Source organism: Lithobates pipiens, unplaced genomic scaffold, assembly GCF_037356315.1.
Source record: "Lithobates pipiens isolate NorthernLeopardFrog02 unplaced genomic scaffold, aLitPip1_a1.2 Scaffold_28, whole genome shotgun sequence".
NCBI classification, from domain to species: Eukaryota; Metazoa; Chordata; class Amphibia; order Anura; family Ranidae; genus Lithobates; species Lithobates pipiens.
The window spans coordinates 145,730,814-145,751,826 of NW_027507789.1; the positions used below are offsets into that span (position 1 = coordinate 145,730,814).

A 21,013-nucleotide genomic window follows, 5' to 3' on the forward strand; every position below is an offset into this window, starting at 1 on the left:
GGGTGATCACGGGGTTAAACCTTTATTGGGGGGGTTAGGGGGGCACATTAGAACTAAAGGGGGCTAACCCTAACTGCCCTAACAGTTATTACAGTCACAAATGACACCAATGCAAAAAAAAAATGCAATTGGTGTCACTGTGACTGGGGGGGGCAGGGGTAATTGGGGGGGTGATCGGGGGGTAAAGGGGGGGTGTGAGTGTGCCTGGCATGTTCTACTGTGTAGTGTCGTGTTGGTGTAACTCACCGATCCTCTCTCCTCGGTGCCGGAACGAAAAATACCGACACGGAGGAGAGATTACATCACTTCCTCTCCTGTGTTTACATTACAGGAGAGGAAGTGATGTCACGGAGCATTTCTATTCGTCGGGAGCGATCGCGAGGGGGTGGCCATGAATGAATGGCCGCCCCCTCATCCCGGATCACTCCCGAACGAATACCGACCGCCGCAGGCACCGGGGGGGGGGCCCGATCGGGCCCCCCACCCGCGGGAAGGCAGGGACGTATATATACGCCCATATGCCTGCCCGTGCCATTCTGTCGACGTATATCGTCGTGCGGCGGTCGGCAAGTGGTTAAAATCAGATATAAAACAATTTAAATCAAAATCAATGTTCAAGCCATTAGGTGAGAGAGTACACATCTCAAATATCCATCTGGATTCACTCTTACTCAATTTCCTTACTTTATTACCCCCCCTCCAGTGGGGTTTATACTTGTCGATAGCCCAAAATTTGAGACCTGTGGGATTTTTTGTTTTGACATAATACAAAATGTTGTGAGACATTATGTTTGGGGAAACCGTCCCTGATGTCCTGTATATGTTCTCGTATTCGTTTCCACATGGGGCTTTTAGTTCTTCCTATATATTGCAATGAACATGGACACTGAAATATATACACTACCCCTTCCATTCTGCATGAAATAAAGTCCTTAATTTGATATTTTTTTGTGGTATTAGACATAAATTTAGTACATTTTTGGCTATTTAGATTATTATTAGGTATTTCTACAGGCATAGCATCTCCTACAGGGAAAAAATCCTTTTCCCTGGAAGAAAGTAAGTTCATTGGATTTCTTAGGTGGGTTCGGAACATTTTTGGCCAAGTCCCTCAAGGTAGGTGCCCTCCAATAGATGAAGCAAGGTTTATCAGGTAGAATAGTTTGGAGTTGTCTATCTGCTTGTAGGAGTGACCAATACTTTTTAAAAATACATTAAACTTGCCTATGCTGTATGTGATAATTCATAATTATTATAATTCCTAATACTGTGTTGGTTTCTTCTCTTTGTCTTGGATCAATTGATCCCGCGGTATTTCATACACTTCCTGGATCTTCTGTTTTATGAAATGTTTATTATATATGAGTTCATCCCCTATCATGTTTACTTGTTCCAGCAAAACACTTTGGCTCGTACAATTTCTTCTAAGCCATATCATTTGTACTTTGGGTATGTTAATGAGCCATGGGTCATAATGGCAACTGTCTACACGTATATAACTATTTCTTTCTACAGGTTTGAAAAAAGTTTTAGTCGTTATTCTGTTGTCTTCTTCTTGTATTTCCAGATCCAGAAATTGAATAGTTTTATCGCTAATCTTATATATGAGTTTAATATTTTTTGGATTATCATTCAATTTCTCAAAAAATTGGACCAGACTGCTTTCATCACCATTCCAAATTACAACGCAGTCATCTATAAACCTCCTATATAGAATCAACTGGTTAGGGACATTGGATAAATATATTGACAACGCTCTGTGCATATTTTGCAACCATTCAAATCCCATTTAATTGCCTGTAGTAATCGGTATTGTGCCATACATACTTATGTTGCAATCCAAAGGCTAAACATCTCAAAATAAATCTCAAAAATCTTTTTTGCTTTGAGATAAGATTGCCAAATGTATCCAAGGCCAATCTAGATGCTTTTATCGTCTCCTCATGATCTATTATCGTGTATAGCGATGATATGTCTGCTGTGGCTATCAAATACTTCTGCTGCAGGGTCTTTTCTATAGTGTTTAATATCTGGATTAGATGTTTAGTATCCCTTAAATAAACAGGTGTTTGTGGTACCAGGGGTTGCATGAACTTGTCCACATATTCACCTAGTCTTGCATTTGGATTGAATTCCATTAAAGTGGTTGTAAACCCTCCCCCACAACTTTGTCCCATGTAAATCAGCATAAAAATCCCTAATGAACACTGCTTGTAGATCTCTCCTTACTTGCTTAGTATTGTTGTAATCCTTGTTGTTCTGTAGAATGAAGTCACTGAGCATGCCCAGATCTCCCCTGATTTAAGGCACACTCTCTATGTCTTATCTATCTGTTATCAGGACTTCCTACAGCACAGCTCTGAACTCTGCTAATCACTCAGAGTTTCCTCCTACACACCATGTGACCTCACATAGACTAAATATTGGCCATTACTGCAGTCTTATCAGCTGAAGCTGATAAGTCTGAAAAAGGGAAACATTAGACATCGGGCACAAGAAAATACTATGAACTAAACAAGTCAGCTATGAACAGGGAAGCAGGGTTGCCATAGAAACTTTGGATTGAGAAGGAGGCTTGGTTAACAGTACAGGAAGTGCTCAATGTAAGGGCGGAAATACACTCCACTGTGGACTCAGAAAACAATACTTAAGATGGCGCTGCCTAACCCCTGGAAACAAGTTTTTTAAAAGTTTCTTTAAACAGTAAGTAATATTAGATTTGGGCTGGATTACAGTGGCTATAGTCTGATAATGACTTATTATAATGGACTAAATGAAAAATAAGCATCAGAGTGGGAGAGTTTACTTCCTCTTTAATTATAGGTGTTCCTGGAGGGTAGGTTTGATCCTTGTGTATCTTTGGTACCGTGTAGATGATTGCTGCCTTACAGGTATTAGATATTTTTCATACTTCCTCTTAGCATTAGTTCTGATAATTCATCAGTTTTATATACGTGTTAGGATCACTCAATTGGTCCGACAATTCCTTGTTATAGTATATTTTCAATAGCACAACAATAGCTCCCCCTTTATCAGCGGGTCTGATCACAAAGTTTTTTATTTTCCTCTAGTTCCTTTATACCTCTTGGGGATCACTCATTCTTTTTACTTTTAATTTCTCCAGATCCTGTGTAACCATTTTATTAAACACTTCTATATGTACATTATTGTGAACTTGTGGATTAACCACTTCAGCCCTGGACCATTTTGCTGGCCAAAGACCAGACCACTTTTTGCGATTCGGCACTGCGTCGCTTTAACTGACAATTGCGCGGTCATGCAACCTGGCTCCCAAACAAAATTGACGTCCTTTTTTTCCCACAAATAAAGCTTTCTTTTGGTGATATTTGATCACCCCTGCGGCTTTTATTTTTTGCGCTATAAACAAAAATAGAGTGACAATTTTGAAAAAAAACACATTATTTTTTACTTTTTGTTATAATAAATATCCCCCAAAAATATATAAAAAAACATTTTTTTCCCTCAGTTTAGGCCGATACAATTCTTCTACATATTTTTGGTAAAAAAAAAAAAAAAATCACAATAAGCGATTATTGATTGGTTTGCGCAAAAGTTATAGCGTTTACAAAATAGGGGATAGTTTTATGGCATTTTTATTAATAATTTCTTTTTTTTTACTAGTAATGGCGGCGATCAGCGATTTTTATTGTGACTGCGACATTATGGCGGACACAGACATTTTTGACACATTTTTGGGACCATTGTAATTTATACAGCAATCACTGCTATACAAATGCAGTGATTCCTGTGTAAATGACACTGGCAGTAAAGAGGTTAACCAGTGGGTGGCAGTGTAGGGGTTAAGTGTTCCTAGGGGCGTGTTACTAACTGTTGGGGGCTGGGCTTTCTTTTAGTGAACACTGATCTCTGCTCCAATCACATGGAGCAGAGATCAGTGTCACTTGTTGCTAGGCAGAACGGGGAGATGCTGTTTACAACAGCATCTCCCAGTTCAGCCACCCCGTGAGACGATCGCGGGTATGCTTGCAGCGATCGAGTCCGCGGGACCCGAGACCGGACTCATGTGGGGTCCCGACTGGTCCCAACCGACACAATTAACACCCAAAGACCAATTTTTCTGCACCTGTTTGACAGGTGCATATCATTGCATTTTTTTACAGAAAGGTCAATTCCTGCTTTCATCAAGATTACCTCTATAGGGTTACGGTGGGAAGGCGCCACCGACACCCAAAGACCAATTTTTATGTACCCATTACTTCTATCCCAAGGCAAAGTGACAACAGAATATATCCAAAAAATCTCTAATCTTGTTCCCAGTGCACTAACTTGTGGCCTCATCATACACACTGGCTCCTCAGCTGTTGCTGAGCAAAATAAAGGCAGCTTGCAGGGAGAATGTAATTTTTTTGGCTTTATAAATGCAATTATTGCTGCAGCAGATTCTAGACATAGTACAGATCTGCCACTTTACACGTAGACTGCACAGGCACTATATTGTAAGGATTTTTTTCAATTTTATGCTTTCACTTGAAAAATCCAAAAATAACTGCTCATTTAAAAATGATGTTTTTTACAAACTTTTTAATTGATATTATTAGATTATATTTATTGATGTCCCCCAGGGCAGGACCCGAACCCCTATAACTATTGTATGCCCAATTACTTGCATATAAGCCTTCAAAATGAGCACTTTTAAATTTTGATGTTCGGGGTTTGTTACTTGGGTCCGAACTTTTGCGGTGTTCGGAAGCTCTGGTACGAACCGAACAGGGGTCTGCTCGGCCCATCCCTAATCACTGCTATTATTAGTCAAAAAATAAATAAGTAATAAAAATGCCATAAATCTATCCCCTATTTTGTAGATTCTATAACTTTTGCACAAACTAATCAATATACACCTATTGCGCGATTTTTATTACCAAAAATATGTAGAAGAATACATATTGGCCTAAACTGAGGAACAAAATTAGCTTTTTAAAAGAAATTGGGGATAATTATTATAGCAAAAAGTACAAAATAGTGTTTGTTTCAAAATTGTCGCTCTTTTTTTGTTTATAGCACAAAAAATAAAAACCACAGAGATGATCAAATACCACCAAAAGAGAATTCTATTTGTTTGTTTGGGTACAGCGTTGCACGACCACGCAATTGTCAGTTAAAGCGACGCAGTGCCGTATCGCAAAAAATAGCCTGGTCATTGAGCAGCCAAATCTTCCGGGGCTTAAGTGATTAACGGCATCCCAGTCTCAGTTGATGGGTTCAAGCATTTGTGAGGTCAGAGACTGATGTGGAAGAGAAAGCCTGGCTCGCAGTCTATGCTCTAATTCAACCCAAAGGTGTTCTGTTGGGTTGCGTTCAGGACTCTGTGCTGGCCAGTCAAGTTCCTCCACCCCAAACTCGCTGATCCATGTCTTTATGGACCTTGCTTTGTGCACTAGTGCGTAGTCATGTTGGAACAGGAAAGGGCCATCCACAAACTGTTCCCACATGAAATTGTACAAAATGTCTTGGTATGCTGATGCCTTAAGAATTCCCTTGACTGGAACTAAGGGGCCAAACCCAACCTCTAAAAAAAACAACCCTAAGCATAATCCCCCCTCCATCAAATGATTTAGACCAGTGTGCAAAGCAAGGTCCAGAAAGACACGTCTGTTCAGAAGTTGAAATTTCAGCTTTGGCTGTAGCAATACAAACTTCAGTTAAAAAGTATTATATGATAATGGCTATATGAATTTTTATTTTGACAAAAAGTTCATCAAATGGGCCGTAAGCAGGAAAAGAGTCTGGTGAATGGTCTACTTGGCTCCAAAAATAGGCTGTGCAAAAAAAAAAAAACTATTAGTGAGTGTCTGATATGTTTTGCAGTAATAAGATCATCAGATCAGCACATACAGTATCTCACAAAAGTGAGTACACCCCTCACATTTTTGATTATTTTATGTCTTTTCATGTGATGTCACTGAAGAAATTAAACTTTGCTACAATGTAAAGTAGTGAGTGTACAGCTTGTGTAACAGTGTAAATTTACTGTCCCCTCAAAATAACTCAACACACAGCCATTAATGTCTAAACCGCTTGCGACAAAAGTATATATATATATATATATATATATATATATATATATAGTTAATTTCCTGGAATATTTTTTTTCTTGGATTTTTTGCTGTCTGTGTCCTACTTGGTAGATTCAAACTATTAGTGTTGGTAAACATTGAGACAGGAAATGTAGGAAAAATCTTCCCAAAAAGACACAACAAAAAATGGAAACCTAATGGGGGTTTAAACAAATTTTAAGTTCTATCCAAAACAAACAAACATAAAAAAAGTTCTGGTTAGAGGTGCACATTGAAAGAAAGTGATGGAGAGTAGTAAATGTGGTAAAAACTCTACATACTCTACACTTCCTAGTAAAATATATATTACTCTAGTATTCTACTATACTCACAGGGGCATTTCTTAATGAATAGCAAAGTCTTTGTGTAATATGTGAATCAGTATCCCTTCTCCTAAAGGGTGTGTAGGCGTGGCCTAAGGTGAATTCACTCGCGGCAGCGGCAGTGAATTCAAAACACGCTGACACCCACATCCATTGAAATGTAATTTTAAACCTCTAATGTGTGAGTAGCTTTCTTTTTACCTTAATAAAGTTTTAAAAAAACTGGATTACACTATGTTTGCCCCATCTTGCTTTTAATGAGGAAATCTTTGGATTACCACTGGATTTTAACTGGACCAGCTCTGCACAGCGACACAGGGGCTTACACTGTGGAGGCGCATTAACCCCTTAAGGGGAGAGGGAGCTGGTGAGTGCGGATTATTGTCTTTTCACGTGAAAAATCGCACCGGTCGCAGTCCAGGAATCCACTGAAAATTAAAGCACACAGTCACCTTTGCTAGAGAAGAATTTTTATTGGAGCTGTACTGTCTTTTTTGTCCTTTTTGCCTTTTTGCCGTTGGACTTTTATATCAACTAAAAAACGCACGCTATAATTTAGCAACTATATAATCGCACAAGGACAGATCATTTATATACTATGGCACTCTAAGCAGCACACAGCACTTTTTTGCAGTGGCTTTTGTCATTATTGTCAATAATGCACTTTCTTGCATGTTTAGCACTTTAGCATCTTTGCACTTCTGATAAATCGCAATAAGTGAATTTAATGTTTATATGTGAAGTAGGTTTTTTCACAAATTTTTTTATGCATATGGCTAGGGATTTATACACGTATCATACCCACTTGATGTTTTTCATACAATATTGGTTTCTTTTTATTTTCATTTTTGTATATCATTTTATGTGAGACATTTTTTGAGAGATATTGTCACGTAGGCACTTTTCAGTTACACCTTTTATATATTTTTTGACACAAAAACAAAGTATAAATCAATAGCAGGTGAGCCTGCAGTATGTGCAATTAATAGTAGGTGAGCGCCGTTACTACCACTTCGGGCACATATTCATGTAGCGGAGATATGTATGTCTTCATCTAAGGCATTTCGAACGTACTTTCAGGAGTAGAAATTGAAGAATCCTTTGTTCGTTCAATAGTTGGTTTATTGTTCAGAAAGATAAGCAAAGACAAGATTGACATCTGGTAACATATGGCATGGTTTTGGCTTCTAAGGTGGTAGGTACTTCTGGTGTTACATTTTCAAAGTATAGAGTTCCTTCTCTTCCCACCAATCTCCCCCAACTCTCATAATCCTACTCCATTCTTATACTGTTTCATGATGTTATGTCAGTATATCCTAATAACACCCATATTTGCATATATACCTAATATGGTTCTGTCTATAGATATGTAGCATAACTCCACCCATTGTCCTGACATGGTAACTCAAAAATAGAAATACCTACTCAGCAAAACCACTCCTCCCTATACTCTCTGTTGTTCTGTGACCTTCAGAAACCATAACTTATTACCGTACATATAACTTACATATATTTTCAGAAACTTTTATCACTTAAAATATTAATTAACTCAAAAACTTCTAACACACATTAAAATAAACATCTGTTCAATGGATTTCCTACATTGGTCATGAGAAGTATGTTTCTATCTTTATATACAGCATCTCTATTTTTGCGGCAAATTCATTCCGAAGCCACTGTGAAATGTTTTTTTGAAATCCTTGTTCCTCAGACTGTAGATGACAGGATTGAGGAGAGGAAGTATCACTGTGTAAAACACAGACACAACTTTGTCACCAGAAGAGTTACGATAAGTACTTGGCCAAAAATAATTAAAAAAAATGGAGCCAAAATATACAAAGACCACTGTTAGGTGAGAGGTACAAGTAGAGAAAACTTTACTCCTATTACCCTTAGCTTGAATCTTAAGAACTGTTTTGAATATATATGCATATGACAGGAAGGTCAACATGAGAGACCCAACTCCAAGGAAGCCACCCAAGAGAAGAATAAGCACTATGTTGAAGTAGATGTCACTGCAGGAGATCTTAAACAATTGTGGAAGGTCACAGAAGAAGCTTTCTATAATATCTGATGCACAAAATTTTAATTTTAAGGCATAAAGTGTGTGACTTAAAGAATGGATAACGCTGAGACACAACACAATGGACACCAACTGCGCACACACTTTCCAACTCATGATCTGTGTGTAATGTAATGGCTTACAAATGGCGGTATATCGATCAAAGGACATGACGGTTAACAGAAAAGCCTCACAACTGGCAAAGAATATAAAGAAGAAGACTTGGGTTATACAGGCCTTTATGGAAATTTTCCTTGTGTTGGCGTAAAAGTCAAATAATATTCGTGGGACGGTTAATGAGGAGTAAGAGAGGTCCAAACCAGCCAGGTTCCCAATGAAGAAATACATAGGTACATGGAGGTGAGAGTTAGTGACTATGAGGAAAATGATCAGCAAATTCCAGATTATTGTAAATAGGTAGATGAGAAGGAAGAAGAGAAACAGTGGGAGCTGAAGAGCTGGAAGGTCAGACAATCCAGAGAGAAATAATTCCTTCAGTAATGTCTGATTTCCCATTCCAATATATTTCCTTGTGTTTTAAATAGAAAAAAAGTTACTCTCATCTATGTTTCAGCTGTTAATCATCCAAAACACTATAAAATCAAGCCTTACATTTAGAACTTTTTTTTTTCTTTAAGAACAACTGAAACCTACAAAAAAAATACAATTCATGCTATCCTGTGTCTTAAAGGAAGACTTAACTTATGACAATCTAAAACATGAAGTGAGAAATTCTACCGGAAAAGTTAAGATGTTGACTGAAGTTGACTGAAATTGGTTTCTTGTTACTATCATCGATGTTTAATGTTATAAAACTTCACTAAAATTCTCATATATTGGCAGAGTGTAATATCCATTGTCCATCATTCATGAGACAGAGAAAAGTCACTTATTCCTGCCACATCAGAAAAAAATTTAATTTGAATTTTGGCCTTACCTGAAAAAAAAATTATGATTGTATTTTTTGCCATAGTCCTGCCTTTATTATGAGAGTGAAATACAATCATTTCTATAGATGAAAAAATTCAGTCTGGTAAATTGTTGTATTTTCTCATTTGCCATAAAGTGAGACCTCACGACAGCAAATTCAGTTAAAGGCCCTCAATTATCAAACTTAATCGCATGAAGGTACCTTACTCTGATACTAAAGTCTTGTTTTTTTCATTTAAAAATAACAAACCTGTTATACTGACCTGCTCTGTGTAATGGTTTTGCACAGAGCAGCCCAGATCCTCCTCTTCTTGGGTCCTTCTTTACCACTCATTGCCCTGGCCTCCTGTTAAATGCCCCCACAGCAAGCAGCTTTCTATGGGGGCACCCGAGTAAAAGCTCCATTTATCCATTCAGACACGGAGCCATGACCCTACCCCACCCCCTCTCTCTCCTCATTGGTTCACTGACTTTGACTTTGAAGCGCCATTGGCTCCCGCTACTGTCTCAGCCAGTGAGGAGGGGCCTCTAGTGCAACATTGCTGAATCGGAGGGAGGTCAGGTAAGTGTTAGGGGGGCTGAGGGGGGTGCTGTACATAGAAGGTTGTTGTTCTTAATGCATAGAATGCTTTAAAGTGGAGTTCCACCCAAAAGTGGAACTTTCACTCCTTTGTCTCCTCTCCCCCTCCGGTGCCACAACTGCACCTTTCGGGGGAAGAGGGACAGGATACCTGTCTTTGACAGGTATCCTGTTCCCACTTCTGGGAGTCTGGGCCACGGCCCGTGACATCACCACAGGGCTCCCTCCGCCTCCCTCCTTCTCTCCCTGTTGCCAGGCCAGTAGGAGAGAGGAGTGGGGCCTCGCGCATGTGCAGTAGGGTTCCTGGCGTGAAGCCGTAAGGCTACACTGCCGGGTACCTTTACCCGAAATGGCAGCGGCAGCACCCGACAGCTGATGGAAACCATCAGCTGCGGTGCTGACATCGCTGGACCTTGTCCTATTGTTAAAAGCCAGCAGCTGCTGTATGTGTAGCTGCTGGATTTTAACTCCTTTTGGGGCGGAACACCGATTTAAGATAAAAAAAAAATCTTCTGTCTTTACAACCACTTTAAGGCAGATCTAATTACTAAAATCTCATATAAGCTGGAACTTGGCAATATTATCTCATATGTTGTTTACATTTGTTGTAGCTCTCATTAAAGTACAGAGGAACTTCGGATTGCAAAAAACGCGGTTAACGAGCGTTTCGCAATACAAGCTATTTAAAAAAAAAAATCCTGACTCGATTTGCGAGTGTTGCCTCACAAGACGAGCATGATTCAAGTCGCTGGGGTGTGCAGTACCGCATTTGGCCAGAGGTGTGGGGGCACCAGTGACACTCGGAGACACTCAGAGACACTCCATTCCCGGGTGTCTCTGAGTGTCTCCGGCACCCCCATCACCTCTGGCCACTTTAATTATCTGAGTTTCCATTGATTCCTATGTGGAAACTCGCTTTGATATACGAGTGTTTTGGATTACAAGCATGCTTCTGGAACAGATTATGCTTGTAATCCAAGGTACTACTGTATAACTAAGGCTGGCCATACACTATACAATTTTCTTGTTCAATTTTCTTTAGATTTACCTTCAGCTATGTAGTGCAAGGGCCTGCCTGACTGCATACACATTAACCACTTAAGCCTGGGACCATTTGGCTGGCCAAAGACCAGAGCACTTTTTGCGATTCGGCATTGCGTTGCTTTAACTGACAATTGCGCGGCCGTGCAAAGTAGCTCTCAAACAAAATTTACGTCCTTTTTTTCTCACAAATAGAGCTTTCTTTTGGTGATATTTGATCACCTCTGTGGTTTTAATTTTTTGTGCTATAAACAAAAAAATAGCGACAATTTTGAAAAAAATGCATTATCTTTTACATTTTGCTATAATAAATATCCCCAAAAAATTTATAAAAAACATTTTTTCCTCAGTTTAGGCTGATGCACATTCTTCTACATATTTTTGTTAAAAAAAAAAAAAAATCGCAATAAGCGTTTATTGATTGGTTTGCACAAAAGTCACAGCGTTTACAAAATAGGGCATAGTTTTATGGCATTTTTATTAATATTTTTTTTTTTTTACTAGTAATGGCGGTGATCAGCGATTTTTATTGTGACATTATGGCTGACACATCAGACATTTTTTACACATTTTTGGGACCATTGTCATTTATACAGCAATCAGTGCTATACAAATGCACTGATTCCTGTGTAAATGACGCTGGCAGTGAAGGGGTTAATTAGTAATGGCAGCGATCAGCGATTTTTATCATGACTGCAACATTATGGTGGACAGATCGGTCACTTTTGGTCCGATTTTGGGACCATTCACATTTATACAGTGATACAGTGGGGATCGAAAGTTTGGGCACCCCAGGTAAAAATGTGTATTAATGTGCATAACGAAGCCAAGGAAAGATGGAAACATCTCCAAATGGCATCACATTACAGATTAGACATTCTTATAATATGTCAAAAAAGTTAGATTTTATTTCCATCATTTACACTTTCAAAATTACAGAAAACAAAAAAATGGCGTCTGCAAAAGTTTGGGCACCCTGCAGAGTTAATATCTTGTACTGCCCCCTTTGGCAAGTATCACAGCTTGTAAATGCTTTTTGTTGCCAGCCAAGAGTCTTTCAATTCTTGTTTGAGGTATCTTTGCCCATTCTTCCTTACAAAAGTGTTCCAGTTCTTTGAGATTTCTGGGCTGTCTGTCACGTACTGCTCTTTTAAGGTCTATCCATAGATTTTCAATAATGTTGAGGTCAGGAGATTGTGAAGGCCATGGCAAAACCTTCAGTTTACTCCTCTTGATGTAATCCCCCGTGGATTTTGAGGTGTGTTTAAGATCATTATCCATTTGTAGAAGCCATCCTCTCTTTAACTTCAGCTTTTTCACAGAGGGCATCAAGTTACCATCCAAAATTTGCTGAAATTTTATCGAATCCATTTTTCCTTCTACTCGTAAAATGTTCCCTGTGCCACTGGCTGCAATACAACCCCAAAGCATGATTGATCCACCCCCATGCTTAACAGTTGGACAGAGGTTCTTTTCATTAAATTCTGTGCCCTTTCTTCTCCAAACGTACCTTTGCTCAGTCCGGCCAAAAAGTTCTGTTTTAACCTCATCGGTCCACAGAACTTGTTTCCAAAATGCCTCAGGCAAGTCTATATGTTCATTTGCAAAGTTCAAACACTGATTTTTGTGGTGAGGACGTAGAAGAGGTTTTCTTCTGATGACTCTTCCATGAAGACCATATTTGTACAAGTATCTCTTTATAGTGGAGTACCACAACTCCAGTGTCTGCCAGATCTTTCTGGAGGGATTGTGCAGTCAAACGTCTGTTTTGAATTGCTTTTCTCACAATCCTGCAAGCTGTTCTGTCTGATATTTTTTCTCGGTCTTCCAGATTTTGCTTTAACTTACACTGTTCCTGATGACTGCCATTTCTTTATTACATTCCGAACAGAGGCTATTGACATCTGAAAACGCTTTGCTATCTTCTTATAGCCTTCTCCAGCTTTGTGAGCGTCAACTATTTTCAGTTTCAGTTTTCTAGACAACTGCTTAGAAGAACCCATGGTGCTGATTGTTGGGACAAGGTCAGATGAGTCTGGCCATTTAAAACCTTTGAGATTGACATCCCCTAGTCTTCCCAGATGATGATTGAGAACAATCCATGACACTGGCAGGTCTCAGCTTTGCAAAGGGGGCAGTCCATGCTATATATTCTGCAGGGTGTCCAAACTTTTGCAGATGCCATTTTTTTGTTTTCTGTAATTTTGAAAGTGTAAATGATGGAAATAAAATCTAACTTTTTTTTGGACATATTATAAGAATGTCTAATCTGTAATTTGATGCCATTTGGAGATTTTTCCATCTTTCCTTGGCTACGTTATGCACATTAATACACATTTTTACCTGGGGTGCCCAAACTTTCGATCCCCACTGTAAGTGCAATTAAAAATGCATTGATTATTGTGTAAATGTAACTGGCAGTGAAGGGGTTAACCACTAGGTGACACTGTAGGGGTTAAGTGTGTCCTAGAGAGTGATTCTAACTGTGGGGGTGAGGGGCTGTGTGTGACAACACTGATCACCGCTCCTGATCACAGGGAGCTGTGATCAGTGACAGTTTCACTAGGCAGAATGGGGAAATGCTTGTTTACATTAGCATTTCCCCATTCTTCCTCTCCGTGAGACGATAGCAGGTGTCCCACTCACGAAGCTTCCGGTGGGCACGCACCCGCAAGCAGCCTCTTAAAGGGCAACGTACAGGTATGTTAATTTGCCTGTACGTGCCCTTCTGCCACAGAATATCTGCATGAGGCGGTTGGGAAGTGGATAAAAGTGTTTAGGTTTGGCCTCATATTATATGGTTTTGGTAAATCGAAAGGAAAATTTTAGTTAAAAAAAAAAATGTATAATGTATGGCCAGCCTAAGTTCAAACTTTTTTTTCTTCATTTAGGATAGCATAGGAAACGGTGAAATCCCTGTTAGTTTTTCTGTCATCAGTGTCACGCTAGAAAATTTCCCTTTAGCATTCTGTTCTGTAGACACAATTATTGGTCAATAGCAAGCTCTCCAAAGTAAAGACATATCCCCTCTCAGACAAGTGTCCCCTTTGGAAGATTTCCCCTCTACGCCTCTTCTGGCGACAACTCAAATGTTGCATTTCCTATCACTTTCAGACTCCCAGACAATCAATGGTCACCAGGACAATAAAATAAGGTGAATCTCCCCAGCTGGAACACAGACAGCAATAAAAACCTGACAGAGGTTTCAATCCCTCACTCAAAAAAATAGAAAGCCTGATCCACCAACTGGCTTGTATACAGTTTTTGGGCAATTTTTTAGCATTTTGCAAAGGCACCCCTGAAGAAATCTCAAGGCACCCCAATGTGCCTGGGCACCCTGGTTGAAAAAGGCTGCTCTAGAGCAATGATGTGCAGCTGAAAAAAGTGTCAAGGATCTTGAGGGTAAAAAGACAACTGTACACAGTGCAGAGAGAAATCTAATGTCGTGTACACACGATTGGACTTTACGGCAGACTTGGTCCGGCGGACGGGAATCCATCGGACAATTCGATCGTGTGTGGGCTCCAGCGGACTTTTTTCCCCCAAAAGTCAGACGGACCTAGAAATAAAACATGTTTCAAATCTATCCGACTGACTCAAGTCCGATGGACTACAAATCGGGAGAACTGTTCCTCTGTGTGTTAGTCCGATGGACCAAATACGACACAAGGGCAGCTATTGGCTACTGGCTATTGAACTTCCTTGTTTTGTCCCTTTACGTCATCACGTTCAAAACAAACAGACTTTCGAAAGGACTTAGTCCGGTCGTGTGTGGCCAAGTCCGTTTGTTCAGAAAGTCCGTCGGACCTCCTCCGAAAGTCCGTCAGGAAGACTGTCAGACCTTGTCTGTCCAAAAGTCCGGTCATGTGTATGCGGCATTAGTATCACCCAATTACGGTTTAAATCTACTTTAACGTGTGCGAAAGACATGGCAAAGCACAGACCTGGAACAAGCATGCTTTAAGTGAGTATGAGAGTAGTGTCCGAAATACTTACTGTATCCCTGTATGCTTACTGTATCCCTGTTATGGGTCAGCAACTCAAACCCATATTCAAATCATCAGCATAATGGTCAGCCAAACAACATTCTTAAAGGGGGAGCTCGGCAATAGTAGTCGCCAATATTCTCTCATGACAGATCCCCTTGAATTTTAGAATGTCTGAAAGAGTATTTATTAATGTTTTCAATTTGATGAGTAAGGGCCAAAGTGGTATTTGTGATTATCAATGTAACTAAGGAGACTTCCTCTACAAAGCTGTACAAATATGAAGAAATATTCATATAACTACATATGAAGATAATTAATATATAAATGAACGGGTATTCAAGAAATGTCATGATCATGTGTCAATACTTAGTTCTTTAAAAATATGAAATATCAAACACAGGAAACAACCAGATGAATTATTAAAATGACCTTAAATAAAACATTTAATAGATTAATATATGTTTACATCAATCAAAGAAACACACAAGCATACAATGTGTAGAGTGACAACAGCATCATATTTATCAGCTTGTATAAAAAATAAATGTGACTATTTATCTGCCCTGTATCTAAAAAAAAAAAAAAAAAAGAATATTTTCCTTATCTCAGACCAAATAAATCAGTTCCATGTATTATTAGAAAGTTCTGTTTTAAGGGAAACAAAAAACTATCCTTTTCCTTTTTTACTATACCCTATTCCAGCAAAACTACAAGTCCCATCATGCTCTGCCTCTGGGTGTCATGCTTGTAGCTGTCATAGTCTTGCCATGCCTCATGGGACTTGTAGTTCTGCAACAGCTGGAGGTCCGCTAATTGAAAATCCCTGTCCTATTCTATATTTCGAAAGTGAGTACTTTCCTGAGAAAGTCATGTGACCGTAACGACACACGTTGGGTGGAGCTGGGTGACGTTCTGCTGATACTAGAAGTGACATGGGTACCTTCGAGCCCCACTGTCACTAGGAGCTATTTGCTCTTAACTCTAAATGTAAGTAATAATATTTTAAATAAACACCTTGTCAATACATACTACACTATGGGTAAAATGTCTGTTGAATTAATTCATATGCAGAATGGGGACTGTGGCGATTCTGTAAAAAAAAAAAAAAAAACACCCATTAGGTTGTATTCATTTTTACAAATGAAATGACTGATAATTGGCATCTCTGAAAAAAAAAAAATCTGTATCTGTTTTTTGTATACAGGCAGATCTAACTCAAATACAGCAAAACCAACTCAGTGAAATTATAAACCCAGGAAAAAAACAAAGGACATATAAATGTGACTCTGTATAAAACATTCCATCAATTATTAATTCATTTCTCCATCAATAAAAGAAACACGGGAGCATACAATGTGTAGAGAGTGATAGCGTGATATTCATGAGCATGTATATAAAATAAAATGTAACTATTTACTTGCCCTTTATGTAAAAAAAACAGAAGACACATTACCTGAATTGAGACAAAAATTTTCAGAGTGTTGTGTGTTATGACTAGCTTAGCTGTAGGTAAAAAAATTATTATTATTATTTTTTTCTATTTTTTTTTATATATACAAACATATGCAAAACAATAAAAAATAAATACAAAAAAAAAAAAAAGATGACATCAATTAGGTTGAGCTGGTTTTACAAATGTAATGACATACAATTGTCATCCCTGTAAAAAACAAATGAAGGAAAAATACCTGTGAGTAACCAGACTGGTAAAATTGACAATTTCCTTTGTTTTGACTCCTAGCTCAGGTTTTGTCAGTGATCCCCGACAGAAGTAAATTCTGATAGAAGCGGGGTGAGGGGGGGCTCCTTTGGAAGGATCAGTTCAGTGGTATCAGGTCATGTGGCATGTGAAGACATTTTGTTAAAGGAAGTTAAATGAAAACAACAGAAAATGTAGGTGACATTTATGGTCATAATACAATTTCATTATCCACACATACATATATTTATAATACAGAAATCTCCCCTGACATCTCTGGAGCACACAAGAGTATATTGGCACTGTATTCATCTGAGATTAATTAAAAAACATTAATTTAATCCTGTGGAAGATGAATCTCTACAGAAAATGAAATATCATCTGAATTAATTGCTCCGCCAATGACACACACCTTGGGCCTTTAGAATAAAATAACTGCTTTTAGATTTTCCAAACTTTACTTTTTCATCTCTTATTTTACTAATAGATGTTTCTATGATTTATAGAAGTTTAAGTTGTGATGTTGGAAACTATTAACAATAAAATGGTGTAAAATCCAGCAAAAAAACAATATAGAAGAAAACATTTCTAGGAAAGGTAAAAAAAAAAAATTATGAAAGGTTTAAGAAGGTTTTTTTTACCAGCTGCCCTGGCATAAAATTTTGGAAATTTATAGAAATGTAAATTATTGTCCTAAATTTCCAATAATTATAATATGTGTTTATTTTTATTTTAGTAAAACTTCAGAAAAAGGGCAAAGAACTTGTCCAAAGCCAAAACGAAACTGCAAAAAAAAAATTCTCATGGAAGATAATGATGGTGTCTCAGTAATATTGCCCTTTTAAATAGAGACACTGAATACAATGCATTGCGATATATACACACAATATGCACACTTTCAGATGTTTTTCCTGACTGGGGTACAATAGGTTTTTATTTTTGGTGCCGCACCAACAGTGGAAGATTATCTAAAATGTATTGGCAGATTAACAGTTCACTGTGTGTAAATCCTAAATCTGCTAAAGCTCATTTTTAGCAAAGCACTGGATACATTCTAAACCTGGAGGATTGTGATTAGATATGAATTATTGAGTTGAAGGAACTTTTTTTAATCTACAGGTTTTGAAGTTCAATTAAGCCCTTTGTCATAAACATTGTAAAATTGTGAACATCTTGAGGGAGAAGTTTGGGTCTATAGTTTATATTTAACCACTTCGGCCCTGGAAGATTTGGCTGCTGAATGACCGGGCCGTTTTTTGCGATTCGGCATTGCGGCGCTGTATCCAAACAAAATTGACGTCCTTTTTTCCCCACAAATAGATTTTTCTTTTGGTGGTATTTTATCACCTCTGCAATTTTTTTTTTTTTTTTACTATAAACAAAAAAATTGTGGCAATTTTGAAAAAAAAAAAAACACAATATTTTGTACTTTTTGCTATAATAAATTACCCCATTTTGTTTTTTAAAAAACGCTAATTTTTTCTCAGTTTAGGACGATATGTATTCTACATATTTTTGGTAAAAAAAATTGCAATAAGCGTATAATGATTGGTTTGCGTGATTGGGTAAATGGAATCGCCATTTATTTATCAAACATTTAGTTATGATTATCAAAACATGTGTTTTGATTAAGCAGATATACTTGTTACAAAGGCCCAGGATGTAGAAGTTGTTTGTGTTTCTGGTCAAATGCCATTCACACCTCCAGCTGTGAAAAGGCATTTTTCCAGAAAACTCTGGAAGTGATGTATAGGTGCTAAATGACCTCAGTTTAGGCCAATGCATATTCTTCTACATATTTTTGATAAAAAAAAAAAAATATCGCAATAAGCGTTTATTGATTGATTTGCGCAAAAGTTATAGTGTTTACAAAATAGGGGATTGTTTTATGGCATTTTTATTAATAATTTTTTTTTTTTTTTTTACTAGCGATCAGCGATTTTTATCGTGACTGCGACATTATGGTGGACACATTGGACATTTTTGGTACCATTGTCATTTACACAGCAATCAGTGCTATACAAATGCACGGATTCCTGTGTAAATGACAGTGGCAGTGAAGGGGTTAACCACTAGGGGGCAGTGTAGGTGTTAAGTGTGCCCTGGGGAGTGTTTCTAATTGTGGAATTGTGGGGGGGGGGGCGTGGCTATATGTGACATATCACTGATCTCTGCTCCCGATCACAGGGAGCAGAGATCAGTGACACTGTCACTAGGCAGAACGGGGAGATGCATGTTTCATTAGCATCTCCCTGTGAGATGATTGCGGGTATCCCCACGGTGATCGAGTCCGTGGGACCCGCAAACTGACCCACGGAGCTTGCTGCGGGCGGGAGCGCACCCGCAGGCCGCCTTTTACAGGGCAACGTACAGGTACGTTATTTTGCCTGTACAAGCCCTTCTGCCGACGTATATCAGTGTGAGGCAGTTGGCAAGTGGTTAATATTATTATTTTTTTTACTAGTAATGGTGGCAATCTGTGATTTTTATTGGGACTGCGACTAGGGTTGCCCCCTGTCCGGGATTCACCCGGACAGTACGGGTTTTGAAACATGTGCCCGGGTCTCTGACCACTTGAGGCCCGGGCACATTATTCATTTCAGACCCGTCAGTGGCTCCCTGCGCGGCCGTGTCTTCTCAATTTTCGGTCCGCAGCGGCGTAGCCCTGCGTTATTTCAGCTGCTGTTCAGCTGTCAGTGCGGGACGGGAGTCGGACACAGAGCCTCCATGGTACTCTCCTCGAATCCTCTGGCTGGCTGCAGAAGGAACAAGGAGGTGGGTGGTCCCTGCTGCTCTGGAATGTGTGCAGAGATCGCTGGGACTGCAGCCAAGCTTGTAAGGTAAGTTTTTTCATTGTCAGGATTTCATAGTATTCTCACCTCTCCTCCCCTACCATACACTATACACCCCCTCCCCTACCATACACTATACACCCCTCCTCCACCATACACTATATACACCCCTCTCCATACACTATACATACACCACTCCCCCCACCATACACCCCCCACCATACACTGTATACACTCCCCTCCCCCCACCATACACTATACACACACCCCTCCCCCCACCATACACTATATATCCCCCTCCCCCCACCAAAAACTATATACACCCCCCACCATACACTATATACACCCCCCTCCCCCCACCATACACTATATACACCCCCCTCCCCCCAACATACACTATACACACACCCCTCCCCCCACCACACACTAAATACACCCCCCTCCCCCACCATACATACACCCCTCCCCCCACCATACACACACCACTCCCCCCACCATACACTATATACACCCCTCCCCCACCATACACTATATACACCCCTCCCCCACCATACACTATATACACCCCCTCCCCCCACCATACACTATATACACCCCCTCCATCCACCATACACTATATACACCCCCCTCCCCCCAACATACACTATACACACACCCCTCCCCCCACCACACACTAAATACACCCCCCTCCCCCACCATACATACACCCCTCCCCCCACCATACACACACCACTCCCCCCACCATACACTATATACACCCCTCCCCCACCATACACTATATACACCCCTCCCCCACCATACACTATATACACCCCTCCCCCACTATACACTATATACACCCCCTCCCCCCACCATACACTATATACACCCCCTCCATCCACCATACACTATACATACACCCCTTCCCCCACCATACACTATATACACCCCCCTATTCCCACCATGCACTGTACATCCCCCTCCCCCCACCATACACTATACTGCTGCTCTGGAATGTGTGCAGAGATCGCTGGGACTGCAGCCAAGCTTGTAAGGTAAGTTTTTTCATTGTCAGGATTTCATAGTATTCTCACCTCTCCTCCCCCACCATACATTATACACCCCCTCCCCTACCATACACTATACACCCCTCCCCCACCATACACTATATACACCCCTCTCCATACACTATACATACACCCCTCCCCCCACCATACACTATATACACCCCCTCCCCCCCACCATACACTATACACACACCCCTCCCCCCACCATACACTATATATACCCCCCTCCACCCACCATAAAGTATATACACCCCCCTCCCCCCAACATACACTATACACACACCCCTCCCCCACCACACACTAAATACACCCCCCTCACCCACCATACATACACCCTCCCCCCACCATACACACACTCCTCCCCCCACCATACACTATATACACCCCCCACCGTACACTATATACACCCCTCCCCCATCATACACTATATACACCCCCCTCCGTCCACCATACACT

The 21,013-nt window shown here is 39.7% G+C and overlaps 1 protein-coding gene across 12 annotated transcripts; it reads right to left on the minus strand.

Moving 5' to 3' along the window:
* Positions 1-7,039: 7,039 nt before the first annotated feature.
* LOC143935642 (olfactory receptor 5B12-like) lies at positions 7,040-16,992 on the minus strand. Of its 12 annotated transcripts, none has more exons than XM_077459659.1 (5): positions 16,709-16,992; positions 16,474-16,523; positions 16,035-16,110; positions 15,028-15,449; positions 7,151-9,009 (listed from the first exon to the last, which is right to left on the minus strand). In XM_077459659.1, the coding sequence occupies exon 5, from the start codon at positions 8,994-8,996 to the stop codon at positions 8,064-8,066; it is 933 nt and encodes a 310-aa protein (XP_077315785.1). In that variant the 5' UTR covers positions 8,997-9,009; positions 15,028-15,449; positions 16,035-16,110; positions 16,474-16,523; positions 16,709-16,992; the 3' UTR covers positions 7,151-8,063. The 12 variants fall into 12 exon arrangements, 11 of the variants coding, with proteins under 11 accessions (XP_077315792.1, XP_077315788.1, XP_077315789.1 ...); XM_077459656.1 differs by having other exon boundaries at positions 7,154-9,417; XR_013263566.1 differs by having other exon boundaries at positions 8,595-8,733.
* Between the last annotated feature and the right edge of the window lie 4,021 nt (positions 16,993-21,013).

What these genes read in the sequence shown, in the direction of transcription:
- LOC143935642 (XM_077459666.1), bottom strand. Translation starts at nt 8,996, where the DNA reads ATGGGAAATCAGACATTACTGAAGGAATTATTTCTCTCTGGATTGTCT.